Source organism: Peromyscus maniculatus, chromosome 1 (assembly GCF_049852395.1).
Source record: "Peromyscus maniculatus bairdii isolate BWxNUB_F1_BW_parent chromosome 1, HU_Pman_BW_mat_3.1, whole genome shotgun sequence".
Taxonomy (NCBI): Eukaryota; Metazoa; Chordata; class Mammalia; order Rodentia; family Cricetidae; genus Peromyscus; species Peromyscus maniculatus.
The window spans coordinates 71927922-71946233 of NC_134852.1; the positions used below are offsets into that span (position 1 = coordinate 71927922).

General features: G+C 38.2%; 1 protein-coding gene across 1 annotated transcript; it reads right to left on the reverse strand.

The window, feature by feature from the left end:
• Positions 1-3016: 3016 nt before the first annotated feature.
• LOC102912857 (zinc finger CCHC domain-containing protein 3-like) lies at positions 3017-6118 on the reverse strand. Its single transcript, XM_042277306.2, has one exon. It carries the CDS (start codon positions 6085-6087, stop codon positions 4885-4887), a length of 1203 nt encoding a protein of 400 aa, XP_042133240.1. The 5' UTR covers positions 6088-6118; the 3' UTR covers positions 3017-4884.
• Between the last annotated feature and the right edge of the window lie 12194 nt (positions 6119-18312).

Sequence of the window (18312 nt, forward strand, 5' to 3'; positions counted from 1 at the left end):
AATCAACACAATGACATGCAGGGGTCCCTTTCTATAGACACATAGAGGCTTTGAGTAACTATGTTATGATATGTAATGGCTTTTTTCATGTGGCTGAACTTTAGCTTCAAGTATCTGTGTTGAAAAGGCTCCAGAAAGATTCTAACAGATTCGGAGCAGGGGAATCATTCCAAAATGACAAAATTTTCCAGTCTCAAATTTCCTATCCCTCATAGAAATTCAGAATGTGAGTTATCAGACATGAGATAAGGTGTTCAATGGTACTAAACATACGAAAATACCAGATACTAGATGAAAGAAATTTTGGCTCTTATTACTCTCATGGGAAGTATGCAATACCTGACTGTCACTAAAAATAAATATTTTATTTCCAACACAGTTCATGCCTCACCTGACATCATAGAGAGGAATGGGCTGACCTGGAAAAAAAACATGTCCAAGAGTTACGATGTGTCAAAAGAAATTAACAATGTCCACCAATATTAGAAAGTTGAACCTCTGAGTCCCTGTATGGCAAAATGATTACAACAAGCAAATTTCTTTTCAAGTAAAATTCTTTATGTCTATCCAGAGAATCTAGTGACAGAAAGGGTAGTGTCTGGAACAGTTATTGCTGGATACTTACAGCAACTCTAGGTAACTGGATAAAAGTGACAATAGCATAGCTATTCCCACAGTGCATCTCTCTAGGATAGGAAAGAGCAGGAGTCTCTTTTTCTGTGCCAGGTAGCAAATCCTGAACTGAATTACCTTCCTTGGTTATAGTGTAACACTTTTAGACTGTAGCTTCAGAAGCAGGATCCTACTTGCTGCACAGGTAACATCAGCAGGAGACTCAGAGCTGTTATCCTTCTAATCAAACAATCCTGACCTTTCTAAACTGTATGGGCTCTGTCTCCTATAGATTTCAGGAGCAGTATGCCTTTTCTGGGCCAATATAGAGTCAGGCTTTGGTTATACCCAGGACCAAGTTTGTTCTGGAGTATAGCAAGAGCCTGACTGGTAAGAAGCCTTACCTCAGACACTTTTATTGACACTCCTTGTCTCTGATTGAAGGACTGTGTGCATTCAAATTGAGGCCTGAATAAGAACCAATAAGGACAATGATCTTAGTCCCATCAAAGCAGGCAAATCCTGTGGTAACCTTGGAGATCTCCATCAGAGATGCTGTTTCATTTCTCCTTCCCACATAAATGTACATGTGCTGCCACTGAAGCAGCAAAATTGAAAGTGTCCAAGAAAAAAAGGTCAATTTACTCTGTGCTATGACACCAATTATCAAAAACAAACAAACAAACAAACAAACAAAACCTCCAGCCCCTTCCAACTAGGAGATAATCCTGTATCCATTACTTGTGGTAAGTTCCTGGCTATATACATGCCACCCTCTCTTTCTGCCTGCTGCTGGCTGATGGTGATTCTGTGTTGAGGATTGTAGCTTGCTGATGACAGTTTCTGATATGTCATGTCATTTCCTGACTGCAATGATAGATTCTTGAATTTTACCATTCCAATAAATATATTTCTGTTATATATATATGGGTGTGTGTGTGTGTGTGTGTATTTATGTATAATAATGACTGAAATACTCTGAACATAAGCAGTTTGGATATGCTAACTTACTGTGTCCTAATGATTATGTAATATTTGAGGTTTTAGTATTAATTCATAATCCTTATATACTTTTTTAAATTTCTCCTTTTTATGTGTGTGTTTATGGGTGGTTCCACATATGTCTGCATGCATGTAGCATTCATTTTGGATTCAAAGTTCCATAAATACTCACAAAATACTTTGCTCATTATTCATATACAAATATAGATATTTTGAAAATATTCAAAATCCTTTGCATTTCCCCAAGTAGAATTCTGCTTTAAACATCATCATCAATAGTCAGTCCTTAGATCATATAGTTATTCTCTTTTTGTGTGACATCTGAGATCCGGTAAAGTCCCTGTGTTTTTTTTTTTTTCTGTGGGACCATCAGATAGAACATAGACAGACTCTCAAAGCTAGCATACATGCTAAATTCTGCCTTTCCCTCTTCATCAGCACATTAAATAGTATAGGCCACTCTGACAATATTTGTTTAATGGTCCTTCTTCAGCATGAAGTAGAACATTGGTTTGCTTCATAATGAAACAATTATGTATGTACACTCAGCTGATACAAGGGTGCTAAAAATTCCATCAAATATCAGTTGCACGCTCAGGAGTATTACCAATGTCAGCTTGACATAGTATTTCACACAAGGCAAGAATTTGCCAAATATGTTAAACATGCTGGGCAGGAAAACTCCATGATAATACTCACATGACATATGCCACGTGGTCTTTGATTGGATGGTGATGCTTGTATGCCTGATGCTTTTCAGGCATATATATATATATATATATATATATATATATATATATATATTCTGGAATTAGAACCCAGGAAAGTTATCTTTCCAACAGCGAGATTGCTGAAGGACTCTTCTACTAGGTTTTACTTATTAGAAGCAAATAAGGAAAATATACCAAAATGGATATTTGTCAAAAAACACACAGATATTCCCTAATGTAAGCACCTACTGAACAACTTTCTATGTCTATGAATTGGTGCTAGGACTCGCTCAGTTTCAACATTTGATTTCAGAATGCTAAAATAAAACCTAAGCGTAAATGAAGTGTTTCTCTTGTTCTTGTTGTTTTAATAACATCATATACAAAAATGATCAATGATGGGGAGTCTCTTCTAAATAAAACATCAAAATTCCATTAAATTACAATCTATCATCCTTCTTGAAAAAATTTTTTTTAAACTAATTTTTACATTGTTTTGTTCTTAGAAACCCTGGACCATTACTATAGCTATTATTTTACTCATCATCATCATGTGCTGTTAATTTCAAAATCACAACTAACGCAAGTAAAAAACATCCTGGCAGACTTGATGATTGTACCATTGCCTTCAAATGCAAAAACTAGTCAGGAATTAGTGTATCCTAGGGTATTATATTTTTGCTTCCCACAGACATGACTGAATATTTTAATTTTTTTTGATTAAAGAAACATGTATCATTTAAATGAGAAAAAATAATTCCCATTGTATTAATATAGCCTGATACATTAGGCTCAGAAATATTGAACCCAGAGGCAGTCCTTCTTTGGCAGCATCGCTGAAGGTATGTCATTTTAAATAGTTTTCTCTATATCCATCCTTATATTCACAGGCAACCTTAGTTGTAACTCTGCAAAAATGACATCATTTTCCAGCACTATTACAGAACTCTACACATGCAGAAACTGCTATTTATTTACAATGTCATGTGTATGGCCACCTTATAAATCCACACAACTCAAGATTTTTCGTAGGCAAGAAAGATAAATATTTATTGAGAAGAAATCTGAACATCTGGTTTTACATTCTAAGCCACAAGAAAATAGCAAAACTGCAAAGAGAAGACAAAAACTGAAAAAAGCAGCTTACTGTCTTTCACTTTAACTTGAGAACACTTAGTTGACTCAGGCCCTCTCTCTTGGCCTGTTTCCCCAAGAACATTTTCCATTTCACAGCTCATTCATGATTCTGGGTTAAAACCACCTTTCTCCTGAGCATCAGAGGTCGAAGGTTTCAGATGAGCTCTCTTTCTAGCTTCTCTGGGGTTCCTAGTAAATGAGGCAGAGGTGCAAATGTAAAAGTCTGGCAAGTTTCTTTCCTGAGGGGAACCATTTCTCAATGCTGACAATGACAGTGGAACATTGAAGATGTGGCATTCACTCCAAGGACTGATGCACGCATGCAGCCTGCAGTGTGTTCACTGGTCCTTCCCCTAGGTCCCTTACTATGAAATGGCAAGACAAGCTTCTCTTTCTGCTCTTTCAGGGGATGGTGTCTCAGCTTCATGCTGGGACCGTCTCCCTGGAGAGAGACTTCCTTGGCCCATCATTGTCAAGGAGACTGTTGTGAAGTGTGAGAGGTACTGGGATGAGCATCATGCATGGGGGCAGTGGACTCTAATGTGCACTGTCTGATGCACCACACCACTGTTAAGTTTGACCCATTCATTTAACTGGTCCAGGAATGCAGCCAGGTCCAAACCAGTCCGGACTACAGAGTGAGACCCTATCTCAAATCAATACACAAAACAAAAGCAAGCTCCCCCAAAGAAAATCCAAAAAAATCACCTCTTGTGTCATTCCCAGAAGAACTGCCTAAGCTCCACAGTCCTACAGAATTATGGCTTCTGAGCCATAAGGAACTATCACATAGGAGATAGGTTTAAATGCTATGAAAGGCCTTGGCCACCTTTCAGAGCTTATTTGGATTACACACTTCCAGCAACACTGTTTTCACAAATTTTCATATTACATAGAAGCAGCAAATAACAAGAGCTCAGCAGAGAGCTCCACAAGGTAGGCACTCTAGATAGAGCTAGTGGACTACATTTTCAATTTAATAAATGCTTGATTGAAAGCCTATCTTGCATTGGGCCCTGTACCCAGGGCTGAGGCATAAAACTGAGCAAAGCAGTCCAAAGGGCAAAAATCTTCTGATGAGACATGGATGAAGCAGGAGGTAGTAAAAGTACAGAGGCAGGCAGGGTGATGAAGAAAGTACCAAAACCAATGTAAAACAGAAGAAAAAAGGTGGTGTTGGTGGGGGGAGGCAACATATTTGCACACTACAGTTCTGCACAGTCCTTTTTAAACAGCCTGGAAAAAAGCACACGTGGTTTTAAAAAGGCATATAGCGAATGTCTCTGTTAAGTTTTAGAAATATCTCCTTCCAAAAAAAAAAAAAAAATTGTGACAAGTTTCCTTCCAAAAAGGGAAAAATGATCTTAAAGAAGAAAAAAAAAAAAAAGGTTTTGGCACTTAAGTGGGTAAGCTAGCTGTGTGTTCAACCTGGCAGGGAGAAGCGCATGGAATTGTGAGCTGCTTTGGGACACTGAGCAAACATGTGTCCTCCCTTGCCACAGAGGTTGCACATGACGATCTTCCGGCAGTAAGGGCTCTTGTGCCCCTCCTCCCCACACCTGTAACACCTGTCCTGCGTGCAGGTGTTGCTCATGTGGGTTCGGGAACCACATTTGAAGCACGTCTTGGGCTGCCCCTTGTACCAACTGTAGCCCCTCTCCGTTCCCAAGAAGAAGGAGCCAGGCAGGTGCCTCACTCCGCCCTCCCCCTGGCGCAGCTCAATCTCACACTTGTACTCCCCAGTCCAAATCCCAAACCTGTCAATCACTTTCACTGGCAAGGCCAGCACTTCGCAGTGGCGCTTGAGCCAGGTCACGATATCCTCCACATCCACAGTCTCATTCCGGAACAGGATGAAGAGGGTCTTCAAGCCGGTCTTGCTCTGCCCCAACACGACAAAGTTCTCCCAGCAGTCGTCCAGCTCCCGCTTTTCCTCATAGATGCGGAGAAACAGGGCAAGCTTGTCTGCAGATCTGAAGCTCACATGGAACTCGCGGCTGCCAGGGATCTGAATGACAGCATAGATGTCCCCAGGATCCATGCCGATGGAGCGCATGATGAGCGCGCCCACCACGAAATCCCGGGTCGGACAGGCACTCTCTTCTCCCTGGAAACAGATGCGCACAAGGAAGCGGCCCTTACCAGGCATGGCCGCTGCTGGCTCATCCTGCAGTGTTATCTCCGCAGTTGCGTCTTGGGTCGCAACAGGCCTGGCGGGGGAGGGGGACGCCATGGCCGCCGCCGCTGCCACTGCCACCTCGGCCATCCTCCTCTGATTCGCGTCTCCGGCTCCCTGCATCCTGCAAGCTTCTGCCGCATAGCCCGCAGGGTCTCTAGTGCAGCCCCTCGGGTCCCCGCGGCCCGCAGGTGGGAAGTTGCCGGGGTTCGGAGCGGCCAGGCCCGCGGGGCTGCCCAGCCTGACACCCGCACCTCTGCCCCTTCCTTCTCCCCGCCAAGGCTCACGAAAGTCGTGCTTCTTCTCCGCCAGGTTCTTTACTACCTGCGCCCAGCCCATCTTCTCTCCTGTGCCCTGGGCTTCCTCAGCCTGGGCTGTAGGCTGAGTGGGGAGCAGCATTTCCAGGCGGCCCTGCTGCAGATCTTCCTCTGCTCTGCCACCTGTCGCCATCTTGCCTCTTCCCCAGATGAAAATCTGCGTTTTTTTTAAAGTAATTTTTACCTAGTAATGTTCTCAGAAACAGTCACCCGAACCACTGATATAGTTAATATTTAACTCATCATCACCATGATGTGCTGTTCATATCAAAATCACAGCTAACACAACAGAAACATAAAGTCAGATTTGATTATACCACAGCATTCAAATATAAAGCTTAACAGCACTTACAATATTCTGTGTATTATATCTTTGTTTCCCACAGACCTGACTGAATATTTTAATGTTTTTTTTTTTTATTAAATGAAGCATATGCCGTTTAAATGAGGAAAAATAATCCCCAGTGTATTAACCTGTCATAATACATAAGGCTAAGAATTAGTCAACCCAATGCAGTCCTTGTTTGGCAACATCCCTGAAGGCATGTCATTTCGAACAGTTTTCTATATATCCTTATACCCACAGGCAACTTTAGCTGGAACTCTCAAAAAAAAAAAAACCCATCATTTTATAGCACTATTATAAAATTCCATATCTTCACAAACTGCTATATACTTACAATGTCATGTCTACAGCCACCTTATAAATCCACAAAACTCAACATATTTTCTGGGCGAGGAAATTATGGTATTCAATGCTAAGACACAATTCATAATTCTAAGGAACTGGATTCCTCCTGTGGAATAAGTGTTCTCTAATATGGATATCACATTTCAAAGCCTAATGTTTAGAAAATATGTACACCAACAAAAAATATAATCCAAAGTAAAGAAACCAAGCAAGTGTACCAGCATGACAACACATATGGTCTTGTCAGAGTTTCCATTGGAAACTCTATGGACGCAGCACATTTAGCAGAAACCTAAGGAAAAAGGATGGATGCTAAGATATATATAGAAGCAGGTTTTTCAACAATGACATTGTGAGGACTTTCAGTTCCCAAAGGTAAGAGATAAAAATGTTGATTTATCATCACAACATATTCTATAATGCATCATTCAGTTCTGACTATATTAGTGTATGAATGAAAAAATAAATTCACTAAGACACAGTATTTCTTTTGGAATTTCCAGGAGCAGACATGGTAATGCAGGAGGAAAAAGAATGAAGAGTGGAAATATTAAAATACCTCTCACTTGTGAGAAATGCTCAACCTTATAAAGGTGCATACACACGTTTGCATAAGTATTTTTATACATACATATATATTTATACCTCTTAATGTGTCTCAGAATGATGCACATCTTTATACACATAAGAAAACTTTTATACATGTATGAAAGTAATTGATATGGTTCAACATATATTGTGGAGATATTGTGAAAACTGCACATCTTAGACAAAGAAGGGGAATCAGCGTTTTCTCTGAAGTGTCAGTAATGAGTTTTATGATATCTCCATGGCCAAGGGAGCTCCCATAGTCCCCCACTGGTGATTCACAAACCATTTCCAAACCAGGAATACACCTTGCAATATGATGGTGCTAAGGTACTATTGAAGTTCCTTCATATTTAAGTCATCATAGAACAGATGTCCACATGGTACCTCATGATAAGCTTCACTGGGAATGATTACATGTGATAGGATTGAAACCTACTCTACATTTAACTCCAGCAAGAACAAAATGGGTCATACTCATGAGCTACCTTCTAAAAAAAAAAAAAAAAAAAAGCTCATGTAGAGTAGTCTTCTACTTTTTCTACATTTCCCATAATGGCCTATTTTTAATAAGAGTAATCAATTACTTGCAATGATTATGATTAATTTCTTTAGGTGAATAAATGCCCTCCACTCATAAAAGTACCAAGAACCTGAGACTAAAATTGTCAGAGAACTATAAATATTATTTCTCTCATTCTACTGGATTCAAATTGAAATAAAGTGAGCCCTGAAGACATAGTGACAAACTGATAGATCTGGTTATTACTTGACCCTCATCAGAGAAATTTCATCTCGTCTTAATTAGGAATTAACACAATGATATGCAGGGGCCTCAATCTATAGACACTTAGAGGCTTTAGGTAACTATTTTATGGTGTTTAATGCCTTTTTCATATGGCTGAAATAACGCCTCCTGTATCTGTGTTGAAAAGGTACCAGTAATATTCGAACAGATTCAGAGCTGGGGGATCATTTCTTAATGACAATGTTTTCCAAACTCAAATTTCCTATCACTCATAGAAATTCAGAATGTGAGTTTTCAGACACAAGATAAGGTGTTCGAAGGTACTAAACCTATGAAAATACCAGATACAAGAAGAAATAAATCTGGGTTCCTAATTACTCTCAAGCAACACATGTAATACCTCACTGTCACTAGAAATAAATAGCTGATTTTCAACAAAATCATGCCTTGCCTGATGTCATAGAGAGGAATGGGCTGACCAGGAAAAGAATCATGTCCAAGAGTTCTTATGTGTCAAAAGGAATTGAGAGTGCCCACAAACATTAGAAAATTGTACCTCTCAGTCCTTAAATGACAAAAGGATATAAAAAGTAAATTTCATGTGCTATTCTTTATTGTCTACCCAGAGACTCTAGTGACAGAAAGAGTAGTGTCTGGAACAGTTATTGCTTGATACTTTCAGTGACTCTAGGTACTGGGTAAAAGTGACAATACCTATTCCCACAGTGGATCTCCCTAGTGTAGGAAAGAGCAGGACTTTCTTTTTCTGTGCCAGTTTGTAAACCCTGAATTGAATTACCTTCCTTCGTTATAATGCAGCACTTTTAGAATGAACATGGAATGTCACATCTTTAAAGAGGAGCTGTAGCTTCAGAAGCAGTATCCCACTTGCTTCACAGGTGACAGGAGCAGGGGACTCAGAGCTGTACTCCTGGGAATCAAACAATCCTGACTTTGCTAACTGTGTGGACTCTGTTACCTGTAGATGTCAGGAGCAGTCTGCATTTTATGAGCCAATATAGAGTCAGGCTTTGGTTATACCCAGGACCAACTGTATCCTGGAGTATTGCCAGCCCCTGACTATTAAGAAGCCCCACCTTGGACACTTTCATTAGCACTCCTTGCCTCTGGTTGAAGGACTGTGTGTATTCAAATTTAGCCCAGGATAAGAAACAATAAGGACAATGATCTCAGTTCCAGCAAAGGAGGCAAATCCTGTGGTAAACTTGGAGATCTCCATCAGATATGCTGACTCATTTCTCCCTCCCACCTGAATGTCTGTGTGCTGCCACTGAAACAGCAAATTGAAAGTGCGCAAGGAAAAAAATGCAATTTACTCTGGGCTCCAATTTCAATTATCAAAAAAACAAAACAAAACAAAGCATCCAGCTGATGCCAACAAAGAGGTAATCATGTATCCTTTTCCTGGGCCAAATTCCTGGCTACATACATGCAACCCTCCCTTTCTGACTCCTGCTGGCTTATTGTGATTCTGTGCCGCCATTTGCAGCTTATTGCTGACATTTCTGATGTGTCCTGCCATTTCCTCTACTGCATTGATAGATTCTTGAATTATAGCACTCCAATAAATGTATGTCTGATATATATATATATATATATATATATATATATATATATATATACAAAAATGACTGCAATAAGATATTCCTTTTGGAAATAGTAGTGGTACCGTTAGCCTTTCTCAACATAGACAGTTTGGATATGGTATCTTACTTGTTCTAATGATTATGTCATATATTGAGGTGTTTATATTATAATATAATATTCATAATCCTTGTATATATTTTACAATTTCTTTTTTTTATTTATGCATTTATGTGTGGTTTCACATATGTCTCCATTCATGTACCATTCATTTTGGATTCAAAGTTCCATAAATACTCACAAAATACTTTACACTTAATTCATATACAAATATAGATATTTTGAGAATATTCAAAAATACTTTCACTTCCCCTAGTATAATTCTGCTTTAATCATCATTATCAGTCTCTATCTTTCATTCATACAAGTACTCTCTCTTATATGACATCTGAGTTCAGGGAAAGCCCATCTGTAGATTTTCCTGTGGGGCCATGGATTAGAACATGGACAGACCCTCAGGGATAGCATACACTGGAAATTCTTTCTTTGTCTCTTCATCAGTCCATTAAACATTATAGGCCACTCTGACAATATTTGTTTAATGATCCTTCTTCGGCATGTAGTAGAACATTAGTTTGCTCTATAATGAAACATTTATGGACACTGCACTGATAAAAGGGCCATAAAAGATCTATCAAATATTAGTTGCATGCATAGGTGTATTGACAATGTCTGAGTAACATAATGCTTTTCACAAAGAGAGAATTTGCCAAACCTGTTAACCAAGCTGGCCAGGAAAACTCCATGAGATTACTCACACAGGATATGCCCCATGTCTTTGATTGGATGGTGATTCTAGTGTGCTTGATTTTTCATAAATATTTTATGGAATTAGAACCCAAGTAATCATATTACCAAGCAGCCAGTTGTTGTTGGAGCCTATTACTAGGTTTTGCTTATTAGAATCAAATAAGCGAAATACAATATAAGGGATATTTGTCAGAAAACACACAGATGTTCCCTAATGGAAGCACCTACTGGGCATCTTTCCATACCTATGCATGTATTGGTGCTTGTACTTGCTCAGTTTCAACATTTGATTTTGGAATGCCTAAATAAAATCTAGGCATGAATCCCATGAACTCCATATTTTTAAATCACAACATATACTAAAAGGGAACAATTCTGAGGAGTGTACTGTAAGTAAAACCTCCAAATTCCATTAAATTACATTCTATCATTATTCCTCTTGAAAATCTGTTTTAAAGTAATTTTTACATTGTTATGTTCCTATAAACAGTTCCCTGAGCCATTAATATATCTATTATTTTACTCATCATCATCATGTGCTGTTCATATTGAAATCAGTGCTAGCACAACGAAAAATACCAAGGCAGACTTGATGATTGTTAACACCGCATTCAAATATAAAGCTTTCCAGGAATTATCATATCCTAGGTTATTATATCCTTGTTTCCCACAGACATGACTGAATATTTCAATTTTTTATTTAAAGAAACATATCATTTAAATGAAAAAAAATTCCTAATGTATTAACCTACTTTAACATATAAGCCTAAGTAATAGTGAACTCAGAGGCCATCCTTCTTTGACAAAAATCTCTGAAGGCATGTTATTTCGAACTGTTTTCTATATATTGGTCCTTATACCCAGAGGCAACATTATTTGTAACTGTGCAAAAAAGACATTATTTCACAGAACTATTACAAAATTCCATACCTATACAAACTGCCATGTACTTATAATGTCATAAACACGGCACCTGATAAAACTACACAACTCACCATTTTCCTTGGCAATGCAAGTATGGTACTAAATGCTAAGAATCAATTTATGATCCTAATGAAAAGGATTCCTCCTGTGCCAAAAGTGTCTTCTAAGAAGGATATTGAATCTCAAAGCCCAATGTTTAGAAAATATGAAAACCAACCAAAAGTTTAATACAAAGTGAAGAAACAGCCAAATAAGGGTAGCAGCATGACAACACATATTGCCATGCCAGCACATATTGGAAACTCTGGACTTGCCACACTTAACAGAAAAGCTTAGGACAAACAAGGGATGCTAAGATAAATAGAACCAGGTTTTTTAACAATGACATTGTGTGGTCTTTCAATTCCAGAAGGTCAAAGATAAAAATATTTATTTATCCTTGATCTGAACATTGCTCTGTATGCAGTAAATGTGTTGTTCAGATTGGTTAATAAATAAAATGCTGATTGGCCAGTAGCCAGGCAGGAAGTATAGGCATGACCAACAGAGAAAAGAATCCTGGGAAGAAGACTGAGTCAGGTGTTGTCATCCAGACAAGAAGAAACAAGATATATAGGAAGAGTTGAGAAAAGTTACCGAGCCTTGTGCCTAAAAATAAATAAGTACTATGGGTTAGTTTAAATGTAAGCACTAGGTAGTGATAGGCCTGATCTAAGGGCCAAACAGTACTAATTAATATAAGCCTCTGAGTGTTTACTTGGGTCCAAGTGGCTGCAGGACTGGTATATGAGAGAGAATTGTCCTGACCATAGGCTAGGTGGGTCACAGGAAATCTACAGCTACATAGTCTCACCACATTCTCTACATTGCATCATTTAGTTCTGACTGTGTTTGTGTATGTATGAAAAAAATATATTCCCTGAGATCGACCTGATAGACTCAGTCCAGGCAGGTCCAGTCCCCTCCTCCCAGATTGAGCCAAGCGTCCCTGTATAAGTCCCCGGTTTCAAACAGCTATCTCATGCAGCGAGCCCAGGACCTGGTACCACTGCCTAGATGCCTCCCAAACAGATCAAGCCAATCAACTGTCTCACCTATTCAGAGGGCCTGATCCAGTTGGGGGCCCCTCAGCCTTTGGTTCATAGTTCATGTGTTTCCATTCGTTTGGCTATTTGTCCCTGTGCTTTATCCAACCTTGTTTTCAACAATTCTCGCTCATATAAACCCTCCTCTTTCTCGCTAATTAGACTCCCAGTGCTCCACCCGGGGCCTAGCCATGGATGTCTGCATCCAGATTCCTCAGTACTTGGATGGGGTTTCTGGGGGTGGCCTTGATCTGGAGGTGGTGGGAAAGGGGGGTGGGCTGGGGGGAAGGGGAGGGCGGCAGGAAGGGGGAGAATAAGGAAATCTGTGGCAGTTATGTAGAACTGAATAGTATTGTAAAATAAAATAAATTTAAAAAAAGAAAAAATAAATAAAAGAAAAAACTATATTACTAAGAAGTAGTGTTCTTTTGGAATATCCTGGAACAGACATGGTAATGCTGGAGGAAAATGAAGGTAGTCTGGAATTATATAAATACAGTAGACATGGGAGAAATGCTCAACTACATCAAAGATGCATACACATGTATGCATATATATTTTTATGCATACATATATACCTCTAAATGTGTGTCAGCAGGACACACATCTACATATATGTCCAAAGACATTTATTTTCCTACATGAAAGTAATTACATGGTTCAAAACATATCGGGGAGTTATTGTGATTTCTGCATATTTTTGACCATGAAGGGGAATCAAAGTGTTCTCTCAGGTATCAATAAGGAGTTATTTGGTTAACTTCTTGGCCAAGAGGGCTCCCGTAGATTTACAAACTGTTTCTAAACCAGGGTTACACCTTCTAAAATGATGGTGATCAGATATTACTGAAGATCCTACATACTTATGACGTGATAGAACTGATGACCACATGGTACCTCATTAGAAGCTTACCCGGTATGACTACATCTCCTAGGATTGGAAACTACTCTGCATATAACACCAGCAAGAACAAAATGTCTCATGCTCATAAGCTGCATGCCAAAAAACAGCACTTGTAGAGTATTACTCTACTTTTTTCTTCTTTTGCCATAGAGGCCTTTAAATAATAGGAGTAATGAATAATTTGCAAGGATTGCAATTTATTCCATGAGGTGAATAAATGCCCCACATTCAAAAAAGGACAAGGAATCTGAGACTAGAATTGTCAGAGAAGTATAAAATAATTTCTCTATTTCCACTGGAGTCAAACTGAAATAAAGTGAGTCCTGAAGACATAGTGATAAACTGATAGATCTGCTTATCACTAGACCCTCATCTGGGATATTTCTTTTCCTATTAATTGAGAATTAATGCAATGATATGTAGGGTTCTCTTTCAATAGACCCTTAGAGATTTGGGGTATAATGTTCTGATGTTCAATGCCTTTTTCATATGGCTGATTTAAAGCCTCATGTATCTGTGTTGAAAAGGAACCAGAAAGATTCTAACCTATTTGGAGCTGGGGAATCATTCTATAATGACAAAGTTTTCCAGTCTCAACTTTCCTATCTGTCATAGAAATTCAGAATGTGAGTTATAAGACACAAAATAAGGCATTAGCAGGTACTAAAACATATGAAAACACCACATACAAGGAGAAAGAAATCTGGGTTCCTAATTACACTCAAGGAAAGCATGTAATACCTTACTGTCATTAGAAATAAATAATTGAATTTCAACAAAATTCATGCCTTGTCAGACATCATAGATAGGAATGGGCTCAACAGGAAAACAAATCAGATGCATGATTTTCTCTGTGTCAAAAGGAATTGACAATGTTCACCAACATTAGAAAGTTGTGCCTCTGAGATCCTAAATGGCAAAAAAAAAATTTTGACAAGTAAATTTCATTTCAAGTAAAATCCTTTATTGTCCACCCAGAGGCTTAAGTGACAGAAAGGCTAGTGTCAGAAACAGTTACTGCTTGATTCTTTCAGTGACTCTAGTTAACTGTATAAAAGTGACAATACCACAGCTATTCCCAGAATGGATCTCACTGGCATAGGAAAAAACAGGACTCTTTTTCTGTGCCAGTTTGTAAAGCCTGATTGGATTATCTCCCTTTCTTATAATGCAGCAGTTTAGACTGAGACTAGGATGTCACTTCTTTAAAGAGTAGCTGTAGCCTAAGAAGCAGGATCCTACCTGCTGCACAGGGAACAGGAGCAGGGTGACTCAGAGCTTTGATCCTATAAATTCAAAAATTCTGACTTTGCTAAACTTCATGGGCTTGGCTCCTGTATTTTTCAGGAGCAGTCTGCCTTTTCTGGGCCAATATAGAGTTGGTCTTTGGTTATACCCAATATCAACTGTGTCCTGAATTACAGTCAGAGCCTGATAGATAAGAAGCCTCCCCAGGGACACTTTTATTAGCACTCCTTGCCTCTGATTGAAGGACAGTGTGCATTCAAATTGAGCCGGGAATAACAACCAATAAGGACAATCATCTCACTTCCAGGAAAGAAGCCAAATCATTTTACCTTGAAGATCTCCATCAGAGATGTTGATTCATTTCTCCCTCCCACCTAATTGTATGTGTGCTGGCACTGAAGCAGCAAAATTGAAAGTGCACAATAGGAAAAAATGCAATTGACTATGTCTCAGACTCCAAGTATCAAAAAACAAAACAAAAACAAACAAACAAACAAACAAAAACCAAACCAAAACATCCCATGCCAACTAGGAGGTAATCATGTATCTGTTGCTTGGGCCAAATTGCTGGCTGCATACACACAACCCTTCCTTTCTGCCTGCTGCTGGCTGATTGTGATTCTGTGCTGTGGACTGCTGCTTTTTGGTGACAATTTCTGATATGTCATGTCATTTTCTCTACTGCAATGATAAATTCTTGAGCCAGGTGGTGGTGGCGCATGCCTTTAATCCCAGCACTCTGGAGGCACAGGCAGGCGGATCTCTGTGAGTTCAAGGCCAGCCTGGGCTACCAAGGGAATTCCAGGAAAAGGCACAAAGCTACACAGAGAAACCTTGTTTCGCAAAAAAAAAAAAAAAAAAATCTTGAATTATGCCACTCCAATAAATAAATTTCTGATATATGTATATAAGTGTGACCGAAATAAATTGCTACTTTTGTTAATAGTAATGGTATATTTAGCTATACACTGAACATAGGCAATTTGGATATAGTAACTTACTGTGTCCTAATGATTATGCAATGTTTTGAGGTTTTTGTATTATAGTGTAATATGCATAACACTTCTATACTTTTTAAAATTTCTGTTTGTATGTATACATTTATGTGTGATTCCACATATCTGCTTGCATATGACATTCATTTTGGATTCAAAGTTCCATAAATACTTACAAAATACTTTGCTCAATAGTCACATACAAATTTAGATATTTTGAAAAAAATTCAAAAATTCACTGCATTTCCCTAGTAGAACTGCTTTAATCATCATTATCACGACTCCGTGTTTAGTTCATACAGTTACTCTCTTTTGTGTGACTTCTGAGTTTAGGGAAGTCCCTTGGTTGTCTTCTCTGTGGGGCCATCAATTATAACATGAACAGACTCTCAGGGCTAGCAAACATGTGGAATTCTGTCTTGCCCTCTTCATCAGCTCATTAAATATTATAGGCCACTCTGACAAGATTTATTTAATAATACTTTTTCAGCATGTAGTAGAACATTGGTTTGCTTCATAGTGAAACAACTGTGTATATAAACTCAGCTGATAAAAGGTGCTAATAGGTCCACCAAATATTAGTTGCATGCACAGGTGTATTAGCAATGTCAGATTGACATAGTGTTTCACCCTAGTTAAGAATTTGCCATGTGTTAACCAAGCTGGCCAGTAAAACTCATGAGATTACTCACACTACATATTTCTCCTATCCTGTGATTGAATGGTAATGCCTGTATGTCTGATTTCTCAAATAGGTATTCTGGAATTAGAACCCAGGTAATCATATTTCCAAGCAGCCAGTTTGCTGATGAAGCATTCTACTAGGCTTTGCCTATTAGAAACAAATAAGCCTAATATAACATAAGGGATTTTTTTTTCAGAGATCAAACAGCTATTCCCTAATGTCAGCAACTACTTGACATCTTTCCATATCGATGAATTGGCCTCACATGTTCTATGTTGTTCCTGTTAGAAAATTGGAACATGAGGAGGATACAAGTCCTGGAAAATCAGTATGCATGGAAAAAATACTTTCTTCTGTACTTGGTATTCGTATTGCACAATTAAATCACAGAAAAAGTTCATACACACAGCACAAAATAAATTAAAATTTCCATCAAGTAAGGAGTGGTTATATGGAACCAATATTACATGTTTAATAATATTCCCAGTGAATATATGGGGAGAAATCAGAGTTACCTTTATCGGAGTACAGGTTTTATAATGCCAATGTCCCAATGAAAGACCTACCATTTTTGTGCATTTGAGGAGCACTAATTTGACTTACTGCGTTTAAAATTCAATGAGTGAATAAATAAATATGTGCTTAAATTCAAGCAAGTAATTTTCATGACATCTTCATGATTTATTGCCATGGGGCAGACGATATAAACTTATGGAAGACTTCTGCCCTAGCATATGTGAGACAAAAAACATTTGATGTGGATGGTAGATGTCAATCTTTCATGATATACATTCTATCTATTCTCTTTTCCTAGATTCTAGAATTTTCACGGAAATGTAGAAGGCAATCTTCCAAAACTACTAATGAAATCATAACATATGCTAATTATAAGTTTCCTCTAGTACCATCATTTTAGTAGATTGAATAAAAATATGATAACAAGATATAGTTAACCTATAATCTCTTGATGTGCCATGTTGACATGCTTTTAAATGTGAATTCCATAATCTCAATTTTAACCTGTACATTAAAGGCAGATGCAAATCATGGTTAATCCTGTGATCATAAGTTAAGCATTTACCTGTACAGACTCTATTTCCACATTCATTTGTTTGTTCTTCAGTTTCTAGGACTGAGCATTCAGGTGAATTCACCACTTAATAAATGAAATATTTAATGAATAATTACAGATATTTTAGTCTAGGTATAAATATAAAATAATATTACCCAAATAATTTCAAGTAAATTTTAATCTTAAAATTTGTCAAAGAAGGGGTACAATAATTTATGTATCCATAAGCATAAAAATAAAATATAAGAACAAATGTTAAATTTGTATGAAAAAGTCATGATCAGGATTTGGGCAAAGCTGTACTCTAACATTTCATATAATTTACATGATTATACCAGGGTTCAGGCACTGCTCATCTACACAAAATAATTAACTAACATTCAATCAATAATTTGATCTCAAAAATTATTATGGAGACAATATGGAATCAGCTGACATGGACTTATACCCTCCAGGCCCAAGTTCACACATGTGCAAAAAATCTCCACAGTGTATATAACTATAGACATATGGTAACTTAGTGATTCTCATATCAAAAATAAACTGCAAGAAATAAATTAAGCCGGGTGGTGGTGGCAAACGCCTTTAACCCCTGCACTCGGGAGGCAGAGCCAGGCAGATCTCTGTGAGTTCGAGGCCATCCTGTGCTACCAAGTGAGTTCCAGAAAAGGAGCAAAACTATACAGAGAAACCCTGTCTTGAAAAACCAAAAAAAAGAATGAGGAGAAAGCTGAAGTCCTTAGTGAATATGTTTGTTTCTCATCTCCAGGATGGTGTCAAGGACCCAATACCTCACACCAAAGGGTTCTGTAAGGAACTCACCAGGTGCAGGTCAGTGAGATGCAGATTACTTACACTGTTAGAAGACTCTGTGTTGGGGGTGTATGTAGAACACCATCAACGACAAGACAGTGAGATATGCCTGCTCATGGAAGTACCAATCTATTACAGAGAAGCTAATGGGCATGAACCACCAAATGGAGGCTGTTTTCAATGTGACAGG